Source organism: Onychostoma macrolepis, chromosome 12 (genome assembly GCF_012432095.1).
Source record: "Onychostoma macrolepis isolate SWU-2019 chromosome 12, ASM1243209v1, whole genome shotgun sequence".
Taxonomy (NCBI): Eukaryota; Metazoa; Chordata; class Actinopteri; order Cypriniformes; family Cyprinidae; genus Onychostoma; species Onychostoma macrolepis.
In genome coordinates, this window is record NC_081166.1 from 12,033,226 (window position 1) to 12,057,116 (window position 23,891).

Consider the following 23,891-nt stretch of genomic DNA (forward strand, 5'->3'; position numbering starts at 1 on the left):
AAGATTCCTTTTAACAATGATGATAGGTTAATGGTTCCATTTAACAATTATTTTAGTCATTTTAAGGAATGAATATTTGGAAAAATGTCATACCATCATCAAATTATTAGATGTTTTCAATAATAAATACATTTTAAAAAATTAATGCCAAAAGTATGTTTATACAGACTTTTACAGAATTCTTAGAGAATAAATGCTATTTGATTCTCTAAAAAGAATCAAATTGGTCTTTGTTGATTCACAAGAAAGAACATTCATCTTTTCCCCCCCCCATAAATTTAAATTATAATAATCATAAATTATTATTATTATTATTATTATTGAACTAAAAATCCTTGTATTTTCTTTTCTATCTCTTAGTTATGGACCTAATTACCTGCTTAGATATTTTTTGAACATGGGCATAAATTAATGGTTTTCAATTGTAATATCAAAAGCCTTAATGAAAAGACTTTGGTTTCTTGCTCAACTGGGGATTTTGGGGTATTGCAAACAGTATTAAAATTTGCAGGTGTAAATTACTATCTTAATATTCATTATTTATAGTCTTTGTTTTTCTTTTTTAAGCAGGGCATTATGTAAAATAGCTTTGTAAGCCATACTTCATAGTTTCCCCATAAGCCTGTTTTTATAAACAACACATTGAGAGAACTCATTTTCTCCTATGGCACTGCTGTGTTGGTTAGTGCATTACAAAATCATACTTGTATGCTAAATAACAGAGCATATTTCTGTTAGCCATTTTCTCTGCATTAACATTGCGTTATCCCTTCCTTCTATTTTCATTGCACAGTGTTTCCTAACAGCATTGCCTAACACTTCCGATTTCCCCAAGCTTTCATCTAACTTGAAGTATCTATGTTGCATTATGGTTATTTCACCAGCAGTGCAGTCCAACATACAGCATTTATTCATAGAATTTTACACATGCATTTCCACTTCTAAAAGTCAGCTTTAAAAAAAAAAAAACATGAACATTTAATGAGATTCAGTACAACTTTCTTGATCAAGAATGGTCTACAAAGGTCAGTACCAAGCAGACATAATGGTGGTAATTTACATAAATTTCAAATTTAGCAAAGGCCTTGCTTCTTAAAATGAAATCACAAGTCCAACCAAGTAAAATTGGGACATTTTAAGTAATTATCCCAGCACTGACTTGTATATATTTTTTAGACGCTTTGGAACCACTTTCTATCAGCACTCAGATTTACTGCTCGCTGTTCACCATTAAATACAACAACTGTAAACACAAACATTTGATTTCAGATACAGCTTAAAACTACATTTTAAACTGCCAATCATGAGGAGCAAAAAAAAGTATCCTTACAGTCTGAACATTGATGATTGACTTTAGGCAGATGTTAGCCTACTTCATATGCAGTTTTTCAGCATATCACTTCAACAACCGCTCATCTTCTTTCATCTCCTGCAGGTCGGGTGTCATTCTTCTCATCTGGTTCTGAGAACCTCCATCATGTGGAGAAGGTCACTTGGGGTACACGATATGCCATTACGGTGTCCTTCACATGTGACCCCGATTATGCCATTGATAACCCCTCCCTGCCGTAGGATCCAACCAGCTCAAAGGGACGGATGAGTGACAGGAACCCTAGGGCGAACACACAGGAAAATGCTGAAGCAACTGTCGGGTTCATGGCATAAGAATCTCTTATTGTCCCGTTAGAAAAATGTTTGGGATTTTCTGTGCTCAAAGGGGTTTTGTCTCCTTTTAAGTTTTTCACTGAAATGGTGTTTTGTATTTGTATTTTGTACTTGAATTCCCATCATTTTGAAGACACACGTCTTGACTTTTGCTCTGAAGGTGCTTCTTTACAATTGAATTCTCTCTTTCCTGGCTGTGCTTCATTCTTTAACATCTTTTATATTATTATAGTTAAATCACTGTCTAGACAGGAGGCAAAAGTGGGATGAGAGAACAAGTTGCATGTAATGAAAACAAGGAGCTAGAAGATATTCCTGTGTATGTCACCACCTGAAAAATGTTCAGTCTGAAAACTATTTATGCTACTAATGAAACATCAATGCATCTGATACCCAAAGATTATTTCATTCCTTTAGCCATGTATTCCTACTTTTCCTTTTCCTTCCTACTACCTTTTCGATATCTTTGATAAAAGAGTGTTATAATATTCAAAGACAGAAGCAAAGTTTACTTTGTATGTCTTTTATTCTAAGGTCTCTTTAACTGTCCAGTGCCAAGTATGACACATTATTGCATGTCTGATGAGCTTTTGGAAAAACATTCCCTCCTTCCACGGTGTTGCTTTTAATTACACTGACATTATTGGTTGAAAGTCAAGTTCAGCCAGACACAACACATTCGTTTTTGACACCTTGTTTTGAGATGTAACCGTTAATTGGCTTCTCTGTTTACAGACCCACGGCCCAAAACTGAGTGCTCTCTCCGTTGTGTGAGATGAAGCGAGATTCAAAGCAGAAGGTTGTTACTTCTCTCACATTAAGCATGGGTAACCATCAAAATCTTCTCAGTAGTTTGTTTGTATACCATGCTATGAATCGTTCAAAACCTGTGGTGAATTTTAGGGAACAACACAGGCTTTTTAGACAAATTCTGAATCCGCTTACATTTTATGCTCGTTATTCAAATGCATGCATCAGCTTTATTATAATAGGAAGAGAAGTCTGTTTGCTCTCTACTCATATGTGATGATTCATGAATTTTGGCTAATGCCTAATTTGCTGTTCCTGTTGCATCACCAATAGCTTAATTGGAAATCTCTCTTGGTCTGTAATGTTCCTTTTTTCAGCTGCTAATTCATTCATGCTTTAGCTGCTGCAAGGCTGAATATTAACTAGTGTGCAAAGAGTCCTTCTTCTAAATGTATCATTTCAGGTTTATGCAAATCAAGTAGGTTTGCCAACAGCAATCAGAGTTTTGTGTCTCAGGGTAGATCACCTCAGTGACTAGGCTGAACTGTTGATTTATTGCCATTGCATACAGTAGATTGAAATGCAATCCTTCCACATCCTGTGGAGTTGCTTATTTATCTGTGATGAGCTGCGTTTGCTAGAGATGATGTTGGAGTTGGATGTGTTGCTCGTGCGTAATTGTGCTTGTTTTGTAAAATGGGGCGGATTTTTGATCCTGTTCAAAAGTATGGGTTCAGTAAGATTTTTATTTTTTATGCTTTACAAGGCATCTCTTATGCTTGTCAAGGCTGAATTTCTTTGATCAAAATACAGTAATAAACAGTAATATTGTGAAATATTATAACAATTTTAAATAACTGTTTTCTTGTTTAATTTATAATAAAATGAAATGTATTAACGTATATGATGCCAAAGCTGAATGTCAAATCAGTGTTGAAAACAGTTGTACTGCTTAACACTTTTGTGGAAACATTTATACAGTTTTTTGTTTGTTTGTTTGTTTTGTCAGGATTCCTTGAATAAGAAAGTTCAAAAGAACAACACTTTTTTAATATGCATATTTCTACAATGTAAAAGTATTATTTCCTTAAAAAATATGTAAAATCTTACTGACTCCACATTTTTGAATGGTGTAAATCAATGTTTTGGCTACACTGTAAAAAAAGTTCAGTAAAATTTATGGTAAAAAACTGGCAGCTGTGGTTGCCGGAATTCTACCGTAAAATATACGGTAGCAACATTTTAGGTTTTACGGTTTTAACTTAAATTTATAGTTAAATACCGTAATTTCATTAACTGATATAATGTTAATATACCAACCAATTGAAATACTGAAATCTGTTTTGTACCTTTGAAATACATTGATAACCACCAAATGCAGAAGGTGATGAGAAAGTCACATGATGAACCAAAGCCCATCACAAGCTTTTAAATAATAACATATATAGAAGGTGCACAGTGTCGTTCACACAAACACTAAACACCATCATGGTGAGACTCATTAAACTGAAATATGCAATAAACATTAATTTAACAACATTAGATGTAACATACAACCCTAATAAACATAACTGATAAGAAAAAACTAAGAAGAAACCTAGTTATTTCAAAGAAAAAACATCAAATTCAAACAAAATTTGAAATGCAACGCAGAGAATTCTGGGAACGTCAATTTACGTTTTTTCCCTGTAAATTTTACATTCTTTTTCACTTCCAAAAGCGGTATTTCACCGTAAAATTGTCTGAAATGTCTATTACAGTTTTTCACTGTATATATTACGGGAACTTACCGTTAACCATTTAACAGCTTTTTACCGTAGCTTCTTCACAGTATTTTACCGTTAAAATCACGGTCATTATTTACAGTGTAAATACTGTACATTTGCATAAGAGTAGGAGTGTCTTACAGAATGTGCTAGTTTGATGTACATTAGTCCTCTTTTAACTATGATATTGTAATCCTTTTAAGATCTTTCTTAATCTCATTACATTCTTACATGTGTTATCTGGTCCTAAAGATTACATTTTGCCTGATTATTGGCAGCAGCTTCAATGTTTCGGACTGGAATGTAAGTGTACAGCTTTTGGAAGCGAGGTTTAGCCAGTGGGTGTTGTGATTTTGAAGAACAGATGTTGCTAATTAAATGATACAGCAAAACAAATGATGGACACATTCAAGCTTGCAGTTCAACCACAAGCAATTCGCAAGAAATTCTGGATTGATGGCTAGAGTAACACAAGCTTCCCTCTGGCGATACCGTTTACACTTAAGTCATGCAATTTCCTATGACTTCTTACTTGCAGAGCCCAACAATAACACGTACAGTGAGATTGTGATTTATTTAATTTCTTGAAAAGACTGATAAATAGGAAAGGAAATGTGTAACGTTTGACTGGCGCCTTCAATCTGTGGTTGTGCAATTTGTTATTAAAGGGCTTTATTTAATATGAGTGCTTTCTCTACAGTGTCATTAAGTAAAGTGATACACTCTCTCTTGACATCAGACTCAATTCTTCCACTTTTGAGCTAATCTTTCCATGATAAATGATGCTCAGAGTGTTTTCTCAGCGTGAGGCTTGGCACTTAGAGATACTTAAGAAATCACGTTTACACTATTTTAAAGTGTCCTTGTTACATTGTAATTATACATTTTAATACTGAGCAAGATTTATCAACTACATATACTTACTATATGGTTAGGGATAGGATTAGGGTTTGGTTTAGGGTTACTTGCATGCAATTATCCATAATTTCTTGTTATTATAATAGTAAGTAAATGTAACGTGTAACAAGGACACCTTAAAATAAAGTGTTACTGAAATGCCATAACTGTTTTGACCCTGGTCTGAGCGTCAGCAGCCCTTTCTTGAGTTTGGTGACTGCATGAAAACGTCAGACCCCAGTTGTATGGTTTCTGTTCTTTTGTCTCCAGAGAAATGGAGACAGCAAGAATCAATTTCATCCTTCCACATCCTTGATTCAGCCAGAGGTAGATAGAGTGAGTGAACATATGTTTTTTTTTTTTTTTCCACTCTACACTACTGAAGGACCATTGAGTCCTTACTGACATTGAGAACCAAAATAGAACACCACAGGGGTTTGTTTTCTTATACGCTTCCAAATGGATTATCTAAGCAACTGGCTTGTTGTACAGTTCATCTTGATGCTGCTGATCTGCAATGCCATAATGAATTTCCTTTTTATCAATAAATAATAAACAGGAAGTTCACAGACTGTCAGCGTGACCTTTGTGGTAATTTCTCTCATTTTCGGCAAGGTTGCACGGAAAATTGCAAGGTTGTATCTATTTTGTACTAAAGATATCGAGCGTAAAGCATTATTTTAGCTACCTGCTACAATTTCCTGTATCAGTGTTTTCCAGGCTCATCGACTGAGCATAATGCATTAGTGCTTGAGGAACAGAGTTCAAATGCATGAATATGCATAGGCCAGTTTAGCCCCAAGCGATGAATGCCACTATATGGATTGTGAGACGGGAAAGCGATTCTTTTTTGGAATTTGCAGATGATGATTTTGGCCCAGAGTGTCTTATTCCTTAGTTTTTGTGTGCAATCACAGCTGAATGGAATAGTGATGAGTATTAGTGCACTAATGTCTCAGATTAGTAGACCATTTGTTGTTTTCTTTTGTAAAATAGTAGATTATCTATGTGAAATCTTACTGTGAGCTGACGTCATTGTAAATGAATGTCAGTGTGTAATATTACAATGATTGTGCTTTTTTCACACTAGATTTAAATCCATCCATGTAATTGCAACTCTTTGGAAAATAACATATTTCTGTGATAATACAGACTTCCTAGATGTGGAAATATGTGAGAAAAGTTACTCTTGGCACAATAAAATTTATTAATAGTATTTATAACATGCTTTTCCTTCTGGACTGTGCATGCAGCAATATGTTTATTCAATTTTCTAATAATGTATGATTTATGCCATGCAGTGAAGTAGTGGGCTGGATGTGTATCTATCATTGGTACAGTATTCAGCATTAACTTGTCCACTTCTGCAGTTGTAATTAAAAATGCTTCACCTTCAAGTATTAGTTCTGCATAATATTTATGAAAATTTCTGGGTTTATCTGTTAATCTCCACAGAGGTATCAAGGCCTTGTTATCCTTAATAGTCCTACTTGGATGTCACTTTTCTGAATGTTTCCATCTGCACTGAAAAAAAAAAATGCTGTAGAAACAATTTTCACTCAGAAATTGCTAAATAACCATTAATTACAAAGAAACAAGTAACATTTGAAAAAAAAAATGAAAAGTTTAAGTAGAAAGACTGAAATAATATTTCTTAGATATAGGTATACTCCAATAATCTGTTTCATTTACACCTTCTAAAAATCTATCTATGATACATGACATTGGGTGCATCTGGAAAATATGAATGAGTTGGGTTGCTTGTGAATTGTGGCAAGTGTTTTTGTTTAATCAAACATTTAAGAGTAATTCTTCCACTGGGATACTACTGTAAAGAAGTTACATTTTTCAACTTTTCCTCTGTTAAAAAGTTTATCTCATGTTCTGGAATAATGATTAGGTCATGGCTTGGATCAGCCTTCAAATAGATATTATTATGCCATGGTCTGTCTGAATACTCGATTCTGATTGGCTGGCAGGTGTTGATTAAATTCGTTGAACCGCACAGGTAGTTCCAGGTCAGTTTAATCACGTTCTATATTAATGCGCTTCCTATAAACATTGGTAACCATAGTAACATACAATTTGAGTTGAATAGTAATACAGACGAAAATAACCGTCATTTTTATCGTTCCGGTCAAATATTGCAGCGCAAAAATTATTAACATCTTTAATATGTGACTGCTGGGAAATGACCATGGCATAAACGGGATAATCAACGGCTAGCTGTGCGTCGGTGGTTCTTCGCCTCCACGTCGTGCATTCAAATCGTTTAATGCACAGCTAGCCGTTGATTATCCCTTACATATCATGTGTGATGGTGTGGAAATTTAATATTAAGTGTGATGGCAATGACTTTGTTCAGTTGTTGGTGAAAGAAAAAAAAAATTGGATAAGCTTTGGTGTTTGCTAGTTAGTTAAATTTGAACACTTAAAAATAAAGAAATTTCTGGATTCAACCCCATGTTTGGTAGGCTAATGACATCTGCTTTTAGCAATGTTAATAATAATAATAGCCTATCTAAAATCCAAACGGTCACTGTGCTGTTCTGTTAGATATCCCTTGTCATTTCATCTTAGCTATTTCAAGTCCAAAGAGAATTTTCCTTATTTTAACACACTAAATTTGAATAATTAATAGCTTAATTAAAGGGACACAATAAAAAGTATTCATCTATTTTAATACAGTCTTCAAATCGGTTGGGCGCAGTAAAGTTCCACTAACTGAAGAACCATACTTACCTTTACACGAACGGGTTAAGCTTTCCAATCTCTTCACTGCATCACCTTTAACTGCGCCATGACAAGCGTCTCAGAGTTGAACTCAAACTGATTACTGGATGACGCAGACTTTCCCCAAGAGTACAAGCTCGGTGGGCGCTTTCTAAACGACGACGTGTAGCGGTAAAAACTCCTGTGGCGGTTTTTAAGATACTCCCGATAATTCTTGGTCAGGAGCGTGTACAGAAACGGGTTGATGCAGCTGTTGCTGTAGGTCAGACTCGCCACGAGGTAATTGATGCTCGTGTGCGTGTGTGAGGCGAGACTGAAGGGCTTGTGGTACAAGGGCACAAGTTGCCATATCCAAAAGGGCAGAAAACACGCCCAGAACACGAGCACGATCGTGAAAATCATTATCAAAACTTTCTGTTTTGGCGAGCGCTTGCTGCTTTTATTAATAGCCGACGTCTTTTGGGACTCTAGGTACGTCCTGGCTAGTCTGGTGTACAAGTAACCTATGACAAGCCCTGGCGCCATTATGCTCGTGCAGAACAGGACGGTCAGGTACAATTTATACGCCTGGGGTGCCCAGGTGGGCGCACACATCCTTTTCACACCTCCATCTGCTGTTGTTTTAGTAGTCTGGTTTACCATGACCGTCATGGGAAGAGTTAGGACGAGGGACAAAATCCAAACTCCCCACGCCATAGCTTTTCGGTAGCTCTTGGAGCGTTTCACAGTATCCAGCGGTTTAGTCACTGCCAGGTAGCGCTCCATGCACATCACTGTCAGAGTAAATATACTCGCGTGCATAGTTAACAGGTCCAGACTCAACAGTATCCTGCAGCCCACATCCCCGAAGTACCAGTCCTTCAGAAAGTACGTGCACACCACGAAAGGAATCGTGGAGAGGTAAAGAAGATCCGCGAGCGCCAGGTTGATGATGGAGATGTACATGGAAGTGGCGAAGCGTATGGAATGGCACATGACTACCAGCGTGTAGACATTCCCCGAAACTCCAACGATGTAAACCACCGAAAGCAGCGTCCCGAAAGTCGATGTTATCACAAGCTCGTCCACCGAACCGGAGTTGCTACGGGACGGACCGCTGACACTGGCAGACTTGTTGTAATTCATCACGCTCGCGGTGAATGTGGAGCTCTGCACGGGAACTTTATGCCAGGTGCGCCAGACACTGTTTGGATATTTGACAGATGTGTCTGAGCGCGCTCGCCGGTGTCCGCAGCTCCTGACGTCAAACCCATGCTCCGCACTTGCCTTTTCGCCACTAAATGATTTCGGAGAAAGTTTAGAGGGAGACATCGTGCATTTTATTTACAGTTTTTGTTCGTGTCTTTTTACTATTACGCCCTAAATATGCAAGAGAACAAACATTTTGGTAAAAAATGTACGTAACGCAGAAATGTCACCAAAAATAAAAATGCAAAAGCCATATATAAAGGTTATGAATTCGCATTTTACTAATGGCACCTGCTTTACGCTCAGACACGTTTTGAAACAAAGTATTATTATTTTAATGAAACCTTTTCTAAATTGTTATTCTCATCTGGTGTGAAATATAGGCTATTTCTGAATATCTTTCCTTCTCTGCATTGCCGTGTGACAAACGACGTTAACCCCATTACCATGGTGCGCCTGACCTTGGGTTATTCCCACAGATCTGCTCCGTTCTCATAAACCTTTCCTGTGAAAATCGGGGCTGCGGAATAAAACGACTAGGAGCCATTGCTTGCTAAAATAGGAGATTAAATATAATAGGAGACAAATTACTTTTTCCTTACTTCAAACAAATCAGAAGTGCGTAGCTTATAGGCTACCTTTTGATAGTCAATGTTGTAAGACATTTTGGTTTAGACTAATGAATTGCTTCAGCTATATAAAGGTGTTTTTTTTTTTTTTTTTCCTAGTTGTATTTAGCAAATTACATGTTCCAAATTGACGCTGTCACTGTATTAATCTCGTGTCTGTGCCATTTAAAAGTCTGTTTTGTAAGAATATGATTCTGCATGTCATCCAGCTTTGAGTTTTACCCTGCAAAAAGCTTCCGTTGCTCTTAATCCAACAGTAGCCTGCAATTCTACATTACAATGCTAAATAACCTTTTATTAAAAATATGCCATTAGCTGTATACACATCCAATTCTGATACCAACCGTTCATTCACGATCGTGAATTATAATGACTGCCTCATTTAAAAATAATAATAATAATAATAAAAGCTGTTTGTTGCGCGCGCTAGAGATTCAGTTACGTGTTGTTGTACAAATTTATTACAATTAAAGCATGTTTGTAACTCCAGAGAACGAATATTCAACTATAACTTTGCTTTACTGCCTTTTATATCTAAATTTAATTTATGTAAATAATGTCAGTAATTTGCTTCAAACGAAGGTTAACAAAGTAAATTAACCGTTTTGGACGACATGGCAGGCCAGAATTCCTATAATTAACCATACCTAATCCAGTGCAGTTTATCAGTTATAGCTGAATTTTATGCTCTTGATAATATTGATACCTGATATGAAATTAAGTTTTCTTCTTGTTTTACATTTAAAGGTTTATGCAATACTTATAAGGCTGTGTGATGCACTGCAGTTATTTCCCCAGTGGTTTGGAGGTGTTCTTGTTTCTGTTGTAGTTAAGCATGGATTTTTGTTTTGGCAGTCCTCATGCATTAAATGTCGTTTTTATATTGCAGTGTAGAAATTTGGTCAACACCTGTTGTTTTTGATATGGTCTAAGAATGAATTTCACTTTTACTATATAAAGCATTCATATATTGGGAGATTTCTCAAGAGGCTATGAAGTAAATACCAAAGGTTAGTGATTTATATGAAAGCTTTCACCACACTTCTGCTTTATGTTTGTGAATGGAGCAGTCATTGATCCAAGTAGATCCTTGCACAAGAATGAAAGGCAGCACCACATCGAGTAGAGAGTGTAGTTATATACAGTAAGTACACTGTGTGCATGAGGGTGAGCGAGCTCTTTGGGTATTTGAGACACATGATTGGCAGGGCAGAACTGTAGCATAACAGTAGGAGCTGAATACTGATGATGCTTTATGAAAGCTGCTGAAGAGGAACTCGCAAGCAAGCAGGTCAATTCAAGTACACAAAGCACAGGAAGTTGTTTGTGTGTAAGCACCTTCTGTAACGCTACTTGGTGTTTTGATTAGTTGCATGACATTTGTTTTCTCCTGTTGGGAAAAACATACTTCTCAGGTGTGTTAATAGGGAGCTGTCCATGGTCCTATCCTGCAGAGAACAGCTTTGGTAAAGGGCTTGGGGTTGAAAGATAGATTTAGCTTTTATTGCTTATTATCAATCCTCACCAATACAGAAAGCTTTAGAAGGTCTTTGTTTGGTGTTTGTCTTGTCTGTCAAGTTTAGATGAGATCATTTTTGGTAGTTATTCCGTTTCTTAAAGGAATAGTTCACCCAAAAATGAAAATGTGCTGAAAACTCACTCAGGGCATCCGAGATGTAAATAAATGTTTCTTCTTTAAAACAGATTTGGAGAAATTTAGTATTACATCACTTGCTCAACAAAGTATCCTGTGCAGTGAATTGTTGCTATCAGAATGAATCCGAACAGCTAGTAAAAACATCATAATAATCCACAAGTAGTCCATCAGTCAATTTCTAGTGAAGTGAAAAAATGTGTGCTTGTAAGACAGATCCATCAAGTTGCTTCTGGCCCAAATACCAGTCCATAGTCCATAATAACACTTCATCCTGTTGTCCTCACAAATTTGATTAGAACCATTTTGGACTCTTTTCGCCTTTAAACAGTGCTTGACCTGTGCATATTTATCCCCCGATTCAGATGACTTTTTCACTAGAGAAAGCAATATTGTTTATAGAGGACTCATATTTTAGCCAGACGGTTTGAAGTTAAAAATAACTTAATGATGAAGCTTTTCACTTCACAAGATGTTAATTGATGGACTGGAGTCGTGTGGATCACTTGTGGATTATTGTGGTGTTTTTTTCAGCTATTTGGACTCTCATTCTGATGGCACCCTTTCACTGCAGAGGATCCACTGGTGAGCAAGTGATTCACGGATTCAAAGCGTTTATTGATATGTGCACAGTGAGGAAAACAAGTTTCCGTGTACAATTAAATTCTTTCTTTGCGGTTCACAGTGAATGCAAGACAAGTGCAAAAACTGTAAAAATAGACACACACACACACACACACATACACAGAGACATGCACACACACACATAATTAAAAATAAAACTATGCTGCAGAACTAGAAATATAGACTATGTAATAGAAATATACTGTAGATTATGTACATCATATGTGCGAGTGTGCAATATTGACATGTGTGCAACACAGTACAGTAACGTGTGCAAATTGATTGCAACTATATGATAATGATAGCAACAGTAACATTAACAAAGTGCAAATTAAATGAAGCTACTTGATAAAAATAGCAGGAGTAATGTCAACAAATAGGCAAAATGAGATAAAGCTACTTGATGATGATGATGATGATAATAATAGCAGCAATAACATTAACAAAATGTGCAAATTGAGATGAAGCGATTCAGTCCAACTATTCTATGAGATAGGTATGATGTAAGGCTACATTTCTCCAAATCTGTTCTGATGAAAAAAATAAAACTTAGAGACTGTATATCTTGGATGCCCTGAGCAAAGGGAACTTCAGCAAACTCCTATTTTTGGGTGAACTATTCCTTTAACTAAACTTGTCAGTATACCGCATGTACATAGGACTTCTGTAAGTGTGTATTGTCATGTCAAAGGAAAGTACACTCAAGGCAGAGTGACAGGGAAGAAGACAGTCTTTACTGCAAGGCACTGTTTCTGGTCTTCATGCTGTGTAGCCAGCTATGATCAACTCAAACAGCTCAGCTCGGCGGCTGGGATCATCTACAACAAACTGCCTAATTGACACTCACCTGCAGGACTAGAATCACTTCATCATTGCAAATGCATCACAGTTCAAACTGTGGAAATGATTGTTTGGAACAGTTGAAGCCAACAAAAACAGTGTTTACAGCTGTTTTCGCCTTATCTTTTCAGCTTATAGCGCTGGACTATAATACTTTTTTCGTCGTTCCACAATATAAAAGCTAATTCTTTTTGTCTACTGTTTTCAGCTAGTTTTACTTTTTTCCTTTGTGGTTTATCTTTTTTTTATGTCTTTGTTTTTCTGTTTATAGAAACTGAGAAAATTGTAAAGTTAAAATGTTCTTAATAGTTTTTATTCTCTGTAGAGTTCAAAAGGCTTCTAACCTCATAACTGGTTAAATATGCATTCACTGATGGCACTGAGGGGTTGCAGAAACATTGGCTTTGGGTCTTTGACTCTTGGAGAGAATCAAAGCCCGCATTAGGTGCTGCTTTTTGATTAGGTGTTAACAGTTGACCTTTCAAATTCATCAGTTCAATTGATTCATCATATGGCTGCTGGTAGGGAACATAAGATATTAATCTATATTAATGACTATGTGAAGCCCATTACCATGTGTTAATGTGTGAATAGGGAGACTAGACTGATTTATACTAAGATAAAGAGACAAAAAAATAAATAAATAAAACAAAAATCTTAACTGTTATAAATGATGACTATGCCAGGAACTTTTCTTTTCTTGTTTGACAGATGTAATGTCAATCATAGTGTGGCATTTATCATGAGAAAAGGAAGATATCTTAACAAGGTCTCCACAGAAATCATTAAAACATGTGCAAAATTATTCATTTTAAGGTTTCTCCTGGATTTCAGTGCTGCACGATGAACACTGAACCTAATGATGTGTCCAAGGAGAAACCAAGGTCAGAATTAATCATTTTTGCATATGCAGCTGAGCTCTTTTGCTGCAGATATCTGCTGGACTGCTGTGTATTTTTCCACTGGTTCGTACAGTCAAATCATTTCCATGTATCCTCAGGTGCCTTTTGTGTAACGCTGTTTTGGTGCTGGAATGTTCTCATCTTCGCAAGGAGTCATTTCAGGCCTTGCTTTTTGATGTGACTGTCCTGTAATCCTGTTTTGTAATCGATGTAATGATTGAGCCCTGCGGGTGCAGGGGGAGGCGCCAGATGAGAAATGCTCTCAAGGTCTCAAGGATTGAACAGAGACTCAAAGATTTCTCTAGATGAACACATGTGTTTGACAAAGTCCAAAACATCACTAAAGATTATATTTAAAGTGAAATTTAAAAGAAAAAAAAAAAGATAGATAATGATTTTTACACATTTATACTTATTTATACACCCTATGGGGCATAATTAAAACAGGAATTGGAATTTTAAGCAAATTTGTGCTCTCTTTTTATTTTCTTAATTTGGGAAATTTATAGAAAAATATTAATATGCACTACTTTTTGTGATTTAATTAATTGGCATATAATTGAATAAATCATATAATTAATTTGATTAACACCTTTAATTTGTATATAAAAGTGAAAATATAAAATCTTTTTTTTTTTTTTTAATCAGTCTAGATATTTGGAAGCTATATGTAGCTGTGTGTGTATACCATTAGTGATTATTTAATTGTCCTGAATAAATCATATAAATTATTTCTGTTGACACATATACACATAAAACACTAATCTAAATATTAGCAATTTTTTTTTTCCAATGTCTATGTTTTTTTGTTTTTTTAAATATTCCATAAAGTGATGATTGTGCTTTAAAAAAACAAGAAATTCTAGACTGTGTACTTTTGTTAGTACCACCCCTAACAGAATACACTGCAGCTAATATTTAACCTTTGGCTGTTCCTGTGCTTGGAATGAGTTATTACTATTATAACAAGTAACTGTAGTCAAACTAGGTGATAAAGTCATCAAGTTTTCTAGACTTTCAATTACCTAGTCATGGTAGGATTCTGACATTACAGCGCCTAAATGTGCTTTAGGCATAATACCGCTATTTTGGCAGCTTAATTATTGATATAGCATAAAGTCTGAAATATGTTTAGCATACTGCCTGCTTCTGAGAGGAAGCAATATGACTTTATTATGGCATTTCGCGCGCGTGCGTGTGTGTGTGTGTGTGTGTGTGTCCCTGTTTGTGCAATGTGTTAATATACCCACAGTAAAAAACCACAAGGACCCTTGCAAAAGAAAAAAAAAGCCCTTATCAAAACAGACATGCCTACAGGCAATTATTAAATAAACCATTTAATTTCCATTCAGTTAATATGCAGAGCAGTGTCATCACAAGCTTTCAAAAACCGATGCTTTGCGAAGGTTGTCAACATTTGCTGTCATGACAACACTTCAGTGAGAAAATCTCGAATGCACGTTAATTATGCCATTTATTCACTTTAATACAACCATTTTTCCTGTCCTCTACTTTGATTGTACAAGTTCCTTTCTGAAGTGCTAATATTTCTTACTTAATTTTTTCTGTTCACAGCTTGCAGACAGGTTACCAGTCTGTGTGTTGCTCAGCGACACGCAATGGTGGAGCCTGCTGTGGCATTTTCAGAACACGTGCACTGTAAAAAGATCGCTGTAAATTTTACAGTAACTTACTGGCAGCTGGATGCCAGTAAGCTACTGTAAAAATGGTTACAGTATTATTACTGTAATTTACAGAAAAATGAGGGCTTTACTGTATTTTCATTTACAATATTATTATGGTATTTTCATTTAGAGTATTGTTACCGTATTTTCATTTACAGTATTATTACCGTATTTTCATTTACAGTATCAGTGCTGTTGTGTTTATTGTCATGTAGTTTAAACGTTTTTTTTACCTGTAAAAAACAATCAAATTGTGGTACAGCACTGTAATCCATGATTTTTTACCACCCCAACCCCATAAAAATCACAATAACTCATGAGCATGAGTTCTGATAATATTCTTTTTAATTGTTGAACATTTTCTTTTTAAAAGTACAAATGACATGTTTTGATCTCTAGGATGAACTAGCTGAAAAAAGGGCATCACCACAGTCCCCTGGGCACTTTGTATCATGGCAAAACATACACATACTGAAAAGCAAAAAGAAGTACACTAACAGTAAAAAGTTTTTGAACAGTTATATTTTTGATGTTTATAAAGAATTCTCTTCTGCTCACCAAGCCTGCATTTATTTGATCCAAAATACAGCAAAAGCAGTAATACTGTGAAATATTTTTACTATTTAAAATAACAGCTTTCAATTTGAATATATTTTAAAATGTAATTTATACCTGTAATTAATTCATGACTCCAGTCTTCAGTGTCACATGATCCTTCAGAAATCATTCTAACATGCTGATAAACATTTATTATTATTATTATCATCATAAATGTAATAATTTTTTTTTATCATCATTTTTTTCAGGATTTTGATGAATTTTTGATGAATAGAAAGATCCAAAGATCAACATTTATCTGAAATAAAAAGATTTTGTAACATTATACACTATACCATTCAAAAGCTTGGATTCAGGAGTTTTGTTTTCATAGAAGTTCTTCTGAACTTTCTATTCATCAAGGAAACCTGAAAAAAAATAGACTCGCCTGTTTTCAACATAATAATAATAATAATAGTTTTTTTGAGCAGCAAATGAGAATATTAGAATGATTTCTAAAGGATCATGTGACCCTGAATACTGGAGTAATTAAAAAATTCAGCTTTGATGACAGGAATAAATTACATTTTAAAATATATTCGAATAGAAAACATTTATTTTAAATAGTAAAAATATTTCAAAATTGTACTGCTTTTGCTGTACTTTGGATCAAATAAATGCAGGCTTGGTGAGCAGAAGAGGCTTCTTTAAAAACATTAAAAATCTTACAGTTCAAAAACTTTTGACTGGTAATGTTAATAAAATGAAATAATACAGTACAAATTATGGTGTTGTGTTAAATTTCAGTAATTTTGACAAAGTTGACAAGCTCTCCAATTCAGGCAGATCCTTTTTCTTTGCACCCTCTTTCCAGAATTCCAGCTGATCTGTGACTTTCAGTGCATTTAGTGCCACAAAGATTGACTGTCTGAATGAACCTGCAAGCACAAGAGAAAAAAACCCCATTATTTTTCAAAGCAGTGTTTACAGAATTTGCCTCAGCTGTCAAACTTGGTGATGTATGCACTTTGATGTTAATAAAAACGTTATATACTACATCTGAACGCACCTACAAGGGAAGGTATATAATTAGTTGATAATCAATCACATTCAAATTATTAAAGCTCCATTTTAGAGGAAAGTGTTAGAATGCTGAATTAATGGGTTTGATTCCAGGGGCGGTCCTAGGGTGAGTGAATATCCGGGGCTTAGCCCAGAGACATTAATTTATGTATCAGAATACATGGGATACAAGTCAAATAAAACAGGCTATGCTGAAAAGTTACATTGGCTAAGTGGCTTCATTTTTTAAAAAGTTACAAGTATAATTAATTATAATTTGCACTTACAAATTGCATAAATAATATTATGAAATTAATGTTTTAAATATAAACACAAAAAAATTTAACACAAAAATATGTAATGATAGAAGAAAAAAAATAGAATGATACTTTTAAAAATGAGACTAAAATCTTAATGACTGAGCCATTGAGTCATTTATTCAGTCAATTCATTAAAAACTGCTGATTCATTCAGGAACTGATTCATTTTTTATGAATCTCATATATGAAATCACAAGAGTCACAACACCCTTTTGGTGTTACTATAGTTTGTGATCAGAAAAAAAACAACATTTTTTAACATTAGTTAATGTATGAACTAACACGAACAAACAATGAACAATGCATTTATTACACTATTAGTATTTATTAATCTTTGTTAATGTTAGTGAGTGAAAATACAGTTGTTGTTTATTCATGTTAGTTCACAGTGCATTAACTAATGTTAACAAACACAACTTGTGATTTTTAATAATGCATTAGTAAATGCTGAAATTAACATTAACTAAGATTAATAAATGCTGTAGAAGTATTGTTCATTCTTAGTTCATGTTTACTAATGTTTTTAACTAATGTTAATGTTAACTAATGAACCTTATTGTAAAGTTTTACCACATTTTACCACATTAGCCCGTGGCTAATTTCGCTACTTTAGTAACATTAGTTAAGTTGATGAAAGCTCACCTATTGTTACGACGGCAATCACAGGAAAAGACTCCAATACTCCTCCGATGTAGTCTGCATTCGAGGGGAGGGGCTTACCGATAGGTCAATTGAAAAAATAGGCCATCCTCGGGGAAAAAAACGCTTTGGTGGACACGCGGCCATACTGGGTGTGTGAGCACAATAGTACATATGAGCTCAGACGGAAAGACTTTACAGTACCTCTTGTTGGCTTTAGGCTATAGGATTTAAATAAACACAAATTTGTTTTCGATTTTTTTATTTAGACCTTTAGACATAACAAGGTGCGCCAGAAAGCGCACCCTGTTATTTTACAAAAGCAATTTGTAACGTTTTGTCGTTATTGAAGAAGTATAGAAAATAAAGGAGACATTTATATTTCTTTCCTCTGTTATCACAACTTAGCTAAGGGATCGCGCTGGCGCCACCAAACCAAGAAGAGCAGTGTTGTGCTTTATGACATGTATATTTGCAAGAAATATAGCCTATACAACAGCCAGACAGTATGAAGAAACGTTATTGTGACTAATTTGCAGAGCGGTACATCAGATGAACTCTTCTGTGTGATGGGACAAGACAGGCCGAGTTGAAAAGTGGCGTTTTTAGGGTTGCCCACGCACAAATAGCCTATTAAAGCATAAGCTCTTTTTTTTTTTAACCCACGAACAAAAAATACGAAAAATCTAGCTTGGTTTTCCCGTTTGCCAAACAGAACGAAATAATAATAATAATTATTATTATAATGTTGTTATTATTATTATTAGCCTATTAGAAAATGTCTTTCTTTCTTTTTGTTCGTATTTTGATTTGTTGTTAAATCTAACTTCAGTCATTCAAATAAAGAAATATTCCAAGCCCAGAGTCCATATTCCAAAATAACTTTTTTGATCTGATCATAGCCTAAATGAGTCATGGGTCTGAGTGCAGTCATTGGATAGCACTATATTGTAGACAGATTGGAGATTAATCCTAATAAACATGCCGCTACAAATTAAAACTATTACATTACATTAAAATACATTTAAAACAGTGTATTTCATAACTTCAGCAGCGTGCAGATTATGTCAGGACTATGGCGACAGTAGGCGGACAAGCAGCTCGCTCACATAATGTAGGCTACCATATATCTATTATAACAGCAAAACATATCGTTTTTATGACATATGAGTTATTAAAGGGCAGCAGAACCTACAAAAGTGTTTCTCGGTTTAACTAAGGTTTATTTTGAATAATATAGGGACCTTAATTTATTCACCAGTAGATGTTATTACCATTATGGCAGCGTTAATCTGGCCATCAGTCAGAAAAAAAGGCCCCAACTCCCGACATGAAAAACGACACGATAAATAATGTTAGTTTGCTGTTAACAAATCCTAAAATATCTCAGTTTTGCATAAAACAGAAATAATATACTAACCTTTTTGTCCAGTTAACAGTGCAACGTTTCTCTTTTGTCCTTATACCGCTGCTTCCACCAAACAGTAAATAAAATAAATCTCCCTTGCCATTGGTCAGTTTTTCGCGGGCAAGTTCACTCCTGTAAATTTGTAGTAGTGAAGAATACAGTAGTGACCATATATTTTCCCATAATCCTTTGCAGTTTACAGTAAAATACTGTATATACATTTTACAGTATCTTATTGTACATATTAAAGTAAAATACTGTTCAAATTACAAAAATCAGTTACAGTGTGGTGTTAAACTAACAAAGTTAAAAGCATCTCCCTGATCAAATAACACACAGATGTCTTTAAACAAATGACCTTCATGCTGTTTATAATTAGATAAGCAAACTGTGCACTTCAGCCTTCTGTTGCAAGGTTTCATAATGCGGTAATAATTCTTAAAAGAGCACTCAGAACTGGTTTGAGGAATGCAAGGGTTAGAAATGCTTTTTCAGTCTCATATAATGCGTCTGCATGCTCTATAATCAATGGGGATATTATGTATACCCTAACTGTTTTAAGGTGTTATCATAGAATTGTGCAAGGAACGGTGTAAAAATAAGGCTTAATTAATATAGTCTGCCCCTATTAGGGATGTGTGCTATACGACTAATTTGACTGTCGTTTAAACGGAAGTTTTGTATCCACTAGTCGACTAGTCAAAAAGCTAGAAACCCCAAAAATGGCAAAAAAAAAAAAAAAAAACTGTGCATATATAACAGCCTACACTTGAAATACGTAGTCTTTGCATCACAAGGTCAAATCCCTCAATGAAATCTGCTAAAATAGGTCACGATTATTCCGTATGCTTGCCTCACGTTATCATAGTTTAATTTTAGGCGGTCGTTAAACAGAAAATAAGGAAGAGCATGCAGGTGCTGGTCATACAATTAGAATATCATCAAAAAGTTTATTTATTTCACTAATTCCATTTAAAAAGTGAAACTTGTATATTATATTGATTCATTACACACAGACTGATATATTTCAAATGTTTATTTCTATTAATTTTGATGATTATAACTGACAACTAAGGAAAATTTCAGAAAATTTGAATATTACTTAAGACCAATACAAAGAAAGGATTTTTAGAAATCTTGGTCAACTGAAAAGTATGAACATGAAAAGTATGAGCATGTACAGCACTCAATACTTAGTTGGGGCTCCTTTTGCCTGAATTACTGCAGCAATGCGGCGTGGCATGGAGTCGATCAGTCTGTGGCACTGCTCAGGTGTTATGAGAGCCCAGGTTGCTCTGATAGTGGCCTTCAGCTCATCTGCATTGTTGGGTCTGGCATATCGCATCTTCCTCTTCACAATACCCCATAGATTTTCTATGGGGTTAAGGTCATGGCGAGTTTTCTGGCCAATTAAGAACAGGGATACCATGGTCCTTAAACCAGATACTGGTTGCTTTGGCACTGTGTGCAGGTGCCAAGTCCTGTTGGAAAATGAAATCTGCATCTCCATAAAGTTGGTCAGCAGCAGGAAGCATGAAGTGCTCTAAAACTTCCTGGTATACGGCTGTGTTGACCTTGGACCTCAGAAAACACAGTGGACCAACACCAGCAGATGACATGGCACCCCAAACCATCACTGACTGTGGAAACTTTACACTGGACCTCAAGCAACGTGGATTGTGTGCCTCTCCTCTCTTCCTCCAGACTCTGGGACCCTGATTTCCAAAGGAAATGCAAAATTTACTTTCATCAGAGAACATAACTTTGGACCACTCAGCAGCAGTCCAGTCCTTTTTGTCTTTAGCCCAGGCGAGACGCTTCCGACACTGTGTGTTGTTCAAGAGTGGCTTGACACAAGGAATGCGACAGCTGAAACCCATGTCTTGCATACGTCTGTGCGTAGTGGTTCTTGAAAGCACTGACTCCAGCTGCAGTCCACTCTTTGTGAATCTCCCCCACATTTTTTAATGGGTTTTGTTTCACAATCCTCTCCAGGGTGCGGTTATCCCTATTGCTTGTACACTTTTTTTCTACCACATCTTTTCCTTCCCTTCGCCTCTCTATTAATGTGCTTGGACACAGAGCTCTGTGAACAGCCAGCCTCTTTTGCAATGACCTTTTGTGTCTTGCCCTCCTTGTGCAACATGTCAATGGTTGTCTTTTGGACAACTGTCAAGTCAGCAGTTTTCCCCATGAATAGGTGCGTTTACATGGAGCATTGTAATCGGTTTAAAAGTCCAATCCGAATGAAAATGCTCCATATAAACACCTCAATCGGAATAAAAATGCCCAAACCGAATGAAATTGTAATCGGTTTGAGAGGGGTGGGATAAACCTTTCTATAAACCGAACAAAATTAAAATCCTGCCATGTAAACACTTTAAACCGATTACTTTGCGTCTACGTCATCACGTCCAGAGGTCGGGTCGTCAGAACGTGAACGTGAAGTCGGCAACGGTACATTCTGTGATTTGGGGACACCGACACTACAGTAGAGACTGGGTAATAGTGGAGGTATAAAGTTAAAATTTCCATTATACAGTTAAAAACACATTAGAAAGGAGAACGCTTGCTGTGTGACGGACTATCTGCTATCATGTCCGGAGTGAAAAACAGATCTGAAATGAAGCGCAATTTTCAGCTTTTCAGCTTAGAAACAACACAATGATGATAGTGAAAGTAGCTCAATGAAAATAAACAACTTGACCAAAAGTTGCCTTTGTCATTTGTATTTGTATAGATGACAGATTCATAATCGAATGTTGTACGAAACACGATTGTGATAAAGCAATGCTCCTTTGATTCATTGTTCAGCAACTCTTGGTAAGAAATCGTGTATTTGTTCCATTTAAGTACAGTACAACTTTGTAGTATCAGAGTACAATTAATCTCAGCTGCATTACAGAGGGACATATGATTTCTATGATCGCGTTCTGGCCATATGACTGAGCGCTCGAATGAACGCAAGGGATTCAAATATTAACCGTTTATTCTAAGCAAGTGCAAACAGATATTAAAAATATTAACGTAAATATGGGCGTTTTTTCCTCTGGTGACTTGTTTTTGTTGTCACTGTAGGCTATTAGCATATCCTAAAATCGAAAGCACAGGCACATGTAAACACCATATCGGATTAGATAACGTCTCATGTAAACAGTTCATCGAATCTTTCAATCGGAATGACAAAAAAGTGTACATGTAAACGCACCTATTGTGTAGCCTACAGAACTAGACTGAGAGACCATTTAAAGGCCTTTGCAGGTGTTTTGAGTTAATTAGCTGATTAGAGTGTGGCACCAGGTGTCTTCAATATTGAACCTTTTCACAATATTCTAATTTTCTGAGATACTGAATTTAGGATTTTCCTTAGTTGTCAGTTATAATCATCAAAATTAAAAGAAACAAACATTTGAAATATATCAGTATGTGTGTAATGAATGAATATAATATACAAGTTTCACTTTTTGAATGGAATTAGTGAAATAAATCAACTTTTTGATGATATTCTAATTATATGACCAGCACCTGTACACTCAACATAAACCAGTGCATAGCTTATTTATTCAGATCAGCTGGAATGCAGAAATGGAAAATAGACTGACAGAATTCTTAATTTTCATAACGTTAACCAACATATTAAAACACAAGTCAAAAACAATAGGAAAGTTTATCAAGGAATAGCATTAAAACGGCTTTTAAAAATATGTTGGCTATATTGTCTAAAAACAAAACAATGCTCGTTTTACTTACTCGGACCATGCGCATTTGTTCAGTGAATTTAACATGTTAACGTGGTCTGGTGACAGACGGGACTAGAGGCGATTCTGCACTTGAAAAAAAAAAAATAACGCGCTCGGCAGGAACTGAAGTCACAGGCACGCAGAGAGATAACTACAAGCAAGCAGACAGTTTTGAAAAGAGCCTGGAAATCCCGCACCACCACCGAAGTGGGTCTTGAATAGACGGCGCGGATGGGATCACGGACCGCAGCAGCAGGTTGTAGTGTATGACATGATTGACATTTGCTGGCTTTGGCTAGCCTCCAAGCTAACGCATATACGTGGCTGTATAGAATATGATTACGCATCGCTCCAGTTGAGTTATTGTAAGCCAATTTGACATTACACAGTTTACACAAAACTTTTCCGTTTCCTTCCAATTCAAAATAATCCCACACCTTGCTGGTTCTTCGCTGGTCATTTCGAGCTCGCCGCAACTGACATGAAAAAAAGACATGCGACGTCTGAGGTAAAAATATAGTTTCCGCCCAGATACGCTTTTAAAAATATTTATATATTTTGATATTTATTGTTTTTCAAAAGTTTTTTATTTTAGCTTGTTGTTAAAATGTTTTAAATGTAATGTTAAAATTATGGTAATTTTTTTTTCTCTCGTGTAGACCAGAGCCATAGAGAGACAGAGTCGCGACAACGGAAGTTCAAAACGCTCGATCGTCACGTGATTCACGTAGACCTCAATAGTTCCAGGATGTTAATAGCGGGCAATTGGAATTAGAGAGACAGAACTGCGATTTTTGGTAATTAGTAGACAATAAAATACTTTATTTACAAAATAATTTATACGTAGTATAT

At 35.6% G+C, this 23,891-nt stretch overlaps 2 protein-coding genes across 3 annotated transcripts in view; one reads left to right on the forward strand and one right to left on the reverse strand.

The window, feature by feature from the left end:
• The window catches only part of uts2r2 (urotensin-2 receptor 2), a 20,056-nt gene extending 15,190 nt beyond the window's left edge, over positions 1-4,866 (forward strand). The window contains exon 9 of the mRNA XM_058793640.1: positions 1,436-4,866. Coding sequence (XP_058649623.1) covers positions 1,436-1,572 — 137 coding nt within the window. The 3' untranslated portion in view covers positions 1,573-4,866. The remainder of the gene's footprint in view (positions 1-1,435) is intronic.
• Positions 1,481-23,771, reverse strand: LOC131551040 (urotensin-2 receptor). Of its 2 annotated transcripts, XR_009273690.1 has the most exons (3): positions 23,477-23,771; positions 19,312-19,431; positions 1,481-1,612 (listed from the first exon to the last, which is right to left on the reverse strand). XR_009273690.1 is itself a non-coding variant. In XM_058793639.1 (2 exons), exon 1 carries the CDS (start codon positions 9,120-9,122, stop codon positions 7,854-7,856), a length of 1,269 nt encoding a protein of 422 aa, XP_058649622.1. In that variant the 5' UTR covers positions 9,123-9,376; the 3' UTR covers positions 1,497-1,612; positions 7,821-7,853. The 2 variants fall into 2 exon arrangements, 1 of the variants encoding a protein (XP_058649622.1); XM_058793639.1 differs by lacking the exons at positions 19,312-19,431; positions 23,477-23,771 and adding an exon at positions 7,821-9,376 and having other exon boundaries at positions 1,497-1,612.
• Positions 23,772-23,891: the final 120 nt, after the last annotated feature.